The 6,980-nt window shown below is 39.7% G+C and overlaps 1 protein-coding gene across 1 annotated transcript; it reads left to right on the forward strand.

Annotated features, from left to right (window-relative positions):
• The first annotated feature begins 243 nt into the window (after nt 1-243).
• LOC140972452 (uncharacterized) lies at nt 244-663 on the forward strand. Its single transcript, XM_073434876.1, has one exon. It carries the CDS (start codon nt 244-246, stop codon nt 661-663), a length of 420 nt encoding a protein of 139 aa, XP_073290977.1.
• Nucleotides 664-6,980: the final 6,317 nt, after the last annotated feature.

Below are 6,980 nucleotides of genomic sequence, written 5' to 3' on the forward strand. Positions count from 1 at the left end.
GTACGCCGGTTTGGGGTTCTCAAGAGACTAATTTCAGGTAATGGAAGACAGTTTCAGGGAAAAGAGATCACGTCCTGGTGCCAAGAAATGAAGATCACTCAGTCTTTCACTTCTGTTGCTTACCCTCAAGCAAATGGACAGACAAAGGTCATAAACAGAATTATTGTACAAGTCTTGAAAACTAGATTACAAGGTAAAGGAAAAGACTAGGTAGATGAATTGTCTAGTGTTCTATGGGCATACATGACTACTCCCCGAGCACCTACTCAAGAAACCTCTTTCAATCTGGTGTATAGTTCTGAAACAGTTCTTCATGTGGAGATCGGACAATCTTCTGCCTGGGTAGAATCTTACCCGGATAACAACGATCAAAACTGGGTGATGGAATTGGATCTGTTGGAGGAGAGGAGAGAGCGAGCTATAATTCGAATGGAAGCTTACCGAAGCCGGGTTATGAGAGCATACAACAAACGATTCCGGATCCGAGACTTTCAAATAGGAGATCTGATGATGAAAAAAGTTAATCCACCTGGAGATGTTAGTAAATTTGAAGCTCGGTGGGAAGGACCTTTCAAAATAATTCGGAAAGTTAGTTCGGGAGCTTTTTATCTGGAGGATGCTCGAGGACACTCTCTCAAGCGAACCTGGAATATATTTCATTAAAAAGTACTACGCTTAAAAGATGTAATTATTGTTTGAAGATATAATGAAGTTATTTTATTCTCAGAAAATGCCTGACTATTATATCTAAATCCCGGAGTTACAATACTCCAGCTAACATCCAAGCCCAGGGATCCGTTCCCCGACTCAGGGCTCTGTACCCTGGTTATTTAATAAGCCCAGGGCTCCGTACCATGACTCTAGGCTCTGTACCTCGACCACTCCAAGTCCCGAGATTTGTTCCCTGGCTCAGGACTCCGTACCCTGGCTATTTATTAAGCTCATGGATCCGTACCCTGGCTTGAGGCTCCATACCTCGACCACTCCAAGTCCTGAGATTCGTTCCTCGGCCCAGGGCTCCGTACCCTGGTTATTTAATAAGCCCAGGTCTCCGTAACCTGGCACAGGGCTCTGCACCTCGATCATTTACTAAGTACAGTGATTTATACCCGGCTCAGTATTCAATATCCCGACCACTTATTAAAAATACCGGCTATGTTATGACACTTATAAAAATTCAAAGATTCAATGTTCAATCCAATTATTTCTAAGACTGGATATATTACAAGCATTATCAATTTAGGGAATCAAAACAATTAAGGGAAAAATTATTTCATTCACAAAAGCCCGAAGGCAAGTATTACAATCAAAGAAAAAGGAAAATAATTACAAGCATACTCTAAATCTATTGGGCTTGACCCCGGTTTTTCTTCTTCTGTGGGGTCCTCCTCCTCTTTTTCCGCATCCTTTGGATGGGACGCTATGGCCTGGCCAAAATCGGGAAAATCCTTCTTATCCTCTGGAATAAGTCCGGCCGCTTCAAATAACTCCCGGCATTTGTCAAAGCCGGTCTTGAAAAGAGGATAGGTCTGATCTTCAACAGCCTTCTTGAAGTCAGGAGATTGGAGGAAGGAGGCCTGCCACTTGTCCTTGTTATACTCAGATATAGCCAGGGAACTCTTAGTAGCTTCTGCCCGGGATTGTTGAAACTCTAACTGCTCGGATAGAGAATTATTCCTCGACTCCAAGACAGATATAGTCCCTTGCATAGCCTTTTCCCGGACGAGGCCCTCATTGACATCATCTCTGGCCTTCTCCAAATCTGCTTGGGCCGCTGATAGTTGCTGATTGGACCTATCCAAAGTAGTGCGGAGGCCGGCCACTTCTTCTTCATGAGTAGATCGGACCATAGACAATTCTCCTTGGAGTTGCTCGTGAAGCTCTTGCATGGACCGAACCTGATTGCCTTTTACGGTGGCCACCGCAGCTACATCTTCAAAGGCCGAGATCAGCATTTGCACACCCTGTTCCAGAAGAAATTAGTTAAAAAAAACAACAAGAAGAGGGGGGGAGTTCAATAGACGAACTTACGAAAAGAATCCGGTTGGAGCACTCGAAAAGTTTGGGCGAAGGCTGGAGGCCTTTCAGATAAGCCTCCTCGGCTGGAAGGAGCACATATATGAATAATTTGAAGCCTGTAAGAAGATATCCTTCCAGAAACACGTTGCTTCGGGCTCCCAATGAACTAGCATTCTGGGGCCCGGTGAGGAGTTGAGTTTGGGGAGGAGGAGTGGATTGTGTTGTTTGGGAGGTAGTGTCCGGGCCTTCTCTTTGGTTGCCCTCTATCAGGATCAGTTTCGGGCTGTGAATTAGGTAATCGTCGAAACATAACCTGTAGAGCCAATTTTTCTTTTGTCATTTTGTCCATGATATTCTTTACCGACAAATTAATTTCATTAACTTACTCATTCTCATCACATTATTCGTTTTGAGAATTATCTTCTAAAGTTTCACATTTTTCTTTTTCCATATCTACAATTTTATCCTTTTGCAATTCATCAGCACCTACGCTTTTTGCCTTCAAAAATTTGTCACCTCTATGAATTTTCTCTTCTCCAATCCATCAACACCTACATTTTTTTCCTTCACTAAGTCGTCAACATCTATATATTCTATTTTCCCCAATTCATCAACTCCCAAAATTTTTGTTTTATCCAATTATTACCACTTACACATTTTCCTTTCAACAGGATTATTATGCACCAACACATCAAATAATCACCTTCATCATGTGGTAAATTAAAGGTCTCTTCTTTAGCAGTCTCATCGACCTTATCAACATCCTCATCAGAATTTAAACATTTCTCTACAACTACACCCTTCCTTTACCATCTCCTGCAATTTCTTTATCCAACACGACGTCTTATTTCTCAAGAAAAAATTTCATCTCATCTCTAGATCTCGCACTTTCATGTTGAAATTGAGCACAAATTAGTTTCAACATTACAAAATTTTTTCATGTTTACAATCTGAAGGATCGTGTGCTGTGCACCAAAGGTGCTTCAAATACAATATTCTCCAAGAGCTGCAATAGCTCGTGTTCTAAGAATGTTAACATCGATGGATTAAATCAAGTTTGGTTAAAGTACCAAGCGGAAAATAGTCGAAGTAATCCTTCGTGAAGAAAACTGCTATATTTGAAAGCCTTTTAACTTGTGTAATCTGAATAACTGAAAAGTAAGGGATCAGTTCTACCATATATCAGTTCAGTTATGGTGAAAGCTGAACTGACGGATGCTCTAACTGATCAGAACAATTTGAAAACAATAATTAAACAGTAAAATACACAAGATATGTTTATGGATGCTCGGAGACTTCAACTGCTCTTACGTCACCCCTTCTACCTCATCGGGTAGGATATACTAGAAGACTTTGATTTATACAAATCTTTGTACAAACCCACCCAGCTTAAGACTACACTACGGCCTAACTGAACTCCTAGACTAGACTGAAGGCAGCGCCTTTCAGCCAACACTTCTTTAACGTTCGTGTGTCAAAGACTACATACAGAAGTTTAATGTCTTTGTGCAAGACTGTATTTTGGGTGGAGGAGGTGAGTGAGTGTGTGTGTGTCAGAACTGAACAATGAATACACCGGAAAGGTGTTCTCACACACCGAGGGAAAAGAGCTTCTAAACTAAGCTAATATGACTTGTGTATTCCATCTGGGCTGATTGATTTTTTGTAAGCTGATAAGCAGTAAGCGTGCCCTCTCTTCTTTTTCTCACTTCTATATTTTGGTCTTCACTGATTTTCTATTTATAGGCGTGAAGGCTTGATCATACAGTGAGACTCAATTATTGTATCCGTTGCAGCTTGAACATGTTCCTTTAAATTTGTGTCTCGACTTTGCCGACACTCATTCGGGGACCTCTCGACTTTATTCTTTACTTCAACGTCCATTATTGTACTATCCATAGTACAGATGCTTTACTCAGTATGCACAGCTGGATTCCATTGAATAAACTTGTCGTGTTCTGCAAACTGATTGAAACTGAAGCTCTAACTAGTCACTTGAACTGATCTTGAACTGGTTCGATGAAATCAGTTGGCTCGTTAGCTGAGCTGATTTCATTGATTTAATTGAACTAGTCAGTTGAGCTATTCATCAGCTGACCGAGCTTGTGAAGGTCTTCAGTTGAATCACTTATCAACTGATCAATCAGTGGAACTGGTCTTTGATACATCAGTTGGACTGATTCAGTTTGGGCAATCAGTTGGCACATTCAGTTTGTTCTTTGAAAGCTTCAGTTTAGGCTCGGTAACTAATCAGTTAGAAGCCTGATCAGTTTCAGCTTCCTGCGCACTAAGGTAAATCATTATAAACCTGCGCACTAAGGTAAATCATTATAAACAAAATAACAAGTTTTGTTATCATCAAAATCAAGATTTTGAACATGAAATGTTCCAACACAATCCTCAAAAATACCTTCTTGTTGCTTCAAAACCCGCTCACCAAATAAAAGATTATGTAATTGATAAAGTATGAAAATTTTATTTTAATAAAGTCCAAATTTTTTAGAACAAAATATTTATAATACTCGAATTATCTTCCTCTTTAGCAACATTCCCTCCTTCTCAAAGGATTATATTGGCAAAACATGTTCTAAAAAAATTATTCTTCTCAATTAAGTAATGATTTTGCACAAAAAATTAATTCAAACGGGGATACATCATATGGAAAATACATTGGTCAAAATTATGTCATAAAAAACTTATTAAGATTCGAAAGTCTTCAAAGGATCTTGCTTTTTCGCTATCGAAACAAACGAGAGAAGATATTTATGTACACAATGTGATACAACTAATTATGACACCCTCTCGTACAATCAATTCTAAACAAAAAAACTATATATAAAGTAATCAAAAACATAATATCATAAATAATAAAACTCTATTTGTAACATTCGAAAAACCAATCTACGTAAACCACATGCATGCAAATTATTTGAATTGCTTAATTGTTTTATTTTATTGATTTTAAATGCTTGCATAATACATATTAAATGATTAAAGGTATGATTGCATGACTAAATGATTATATGGCATGATTTCAAGAAATTGAAGGATTTTACCCGAATATTCAATAATAGGCATGGGAAAGGAGACCGGAGACGACCAATACAAGAATAATTATTTTTCACAAAATATTTTCAAGGCTTCTTAATATGATTAAAAATGACTAAATTTTTCTAAAAAATGGTAGAGTTCGAATTATTTTACGAGACGAGCTCGATTTTACCTTGGAAGTTGGTTTTGGACAAACGAGGAGTTTTTAAAAGATCAAAAATATTATTTTTGGAAACTCATTTTTTTTAACTTTTATTTTACAACTAAATAAGTGTTATTGGACCCAATTTAACTAAATTGAGTAGACCCAATCGCTCCTATTCTTAGAAGTCCAAAACCTAAGTCCTTTATCATGCAAATTAAAATCTTTAAATAAGATACCTAGGCTTTGGAACACACACATCAACCGAATTTTACACACACACCACACACAAAATTCGAAAGTTATCAAGGAGGAAAAGCTAGGGTTCTTCATCGCCCGTTCGTCCCTTCTCGTGTCCCTCGCCGACGATCGCGAATTCGAGCGTTTTAAAATGCAAAGGCACATTTTCTAAACCCTTTGACGCATCATTCAAACTATAATATGCATGTTTCAATTTTTCTTGCATGAAAAATATTTACGTTCAATGGTTTAACGGTATGACGATTATTTTCAAAATTTTTGAACGTTTTCACGTATATATGAACGTATTATGATTCCCAACAAGTACGCTGCCAACATAGGATGGATTATGGTTAGAACATGAACAAATTAAGAGGAAACAAGGGCTGGACAGTAAGCTAAAGGGGTGCACGTGAGTTAGCAAGAAGAATCCTAGGGTTTCCTACATGTTTAGATGATCAAGGGCTCGGCTAAGGGGAAAGAGAGAATGCAGCTCGACCAGGGCTTGGTTAGGGCCTTGAGTGGGGTGTGGTCTAGGGCTAGGAAGAGTCCTAGGACTCTTGGGCAGCAACCAAGGAGGAGTCCCGTAAGGCTAGGACACTTCCTTGGATCGCGCAGGGGGGTCGCGTGACTGCAGGGGGGCTCAGTGCTTGCTGGGGCTGGCGAGCAGGGGTTGGAGTGTGGTCCAATGAGGGTCAGGAGGGTCTTGGCTCGGGGGTGGCTCGAGTCATAGCGTCCTTGTCTCGCCAAACTCCTAGGATAGCCGCAAATTTTTTGTTCTCATATGCAAGAGGCTGTGGCGTGGGCTAGGGGCTGGTTAGATGGTCTAGGCTGGTCCATTAGGGTCTAGGGAGGATGGTCAAGAGTCGGGTCCGGGGCTGGTGCAGGGTGGCTGGACGGTGGCTCGAGCAAAACGTGATAAGCAACTCGCACAGCTCTTGTGTCTTGTATGTAGGGCTCGCGCAGCGCGAAAGGGCTAGTTCAAGGGGTTAGGGCTGGTCAAGAAGGTCCATAAGGGGTCTGGTCAGGGTTGGGCTCGAGATGGCTCAGGCGTGGCTCGATAAAATTGGGTGATGGCTTGGTGGGTTCATGCAAGGATCAACAATTGAATTTAATAGAAAAAAAGGTTCGAACCGTGGGTCCATAGGGGTGGCTCACGACTCACAAGGGTAGTTTAGGTAATAAAAAGTCTATGATTAAAATTTGGGAAGAAAATATTAAAGTTTGAATTAAATCGAGATTAAAACGATTTACGAATAATTAATTAGGAAATTAAATTGAAAACCCCGAATTTAAGCTAAATAAAAATTTCTAAAATTTGATTTAAGCTTAAATAATTATTTGGGATGGTTTACAGTCAAGGAAAGTAGGAAAAAATCAAAATTGAGAAATTTTACGTCTAAGGACAAAATAGTCTTTTTACACTTGGATAATACGCAAAAAGGTTGGCAGCGTCACGAAGGGTCATAACGTATACATCAAAGTCTTCTAGTAGTTGTATAAATCAAAGTCTTCTAGTGGATCCTAT

Source organism: Primulina huaijiensis, chromosome 3 (genome assembly GCF_012295235.1).
Source record: "Primulina huaijiensis isolate GDHJ02 chromosome 3, ASM1229523v2, whole genome shotgun sequence".
Taxonomy (NCBI): domain Eukaryota; kingdom Viridiplantae; phylum Streptophyta; class Magnoliopsida; order Lamiales; family Gesneriaceae; genus Primulina; species Primulina huaijiensis.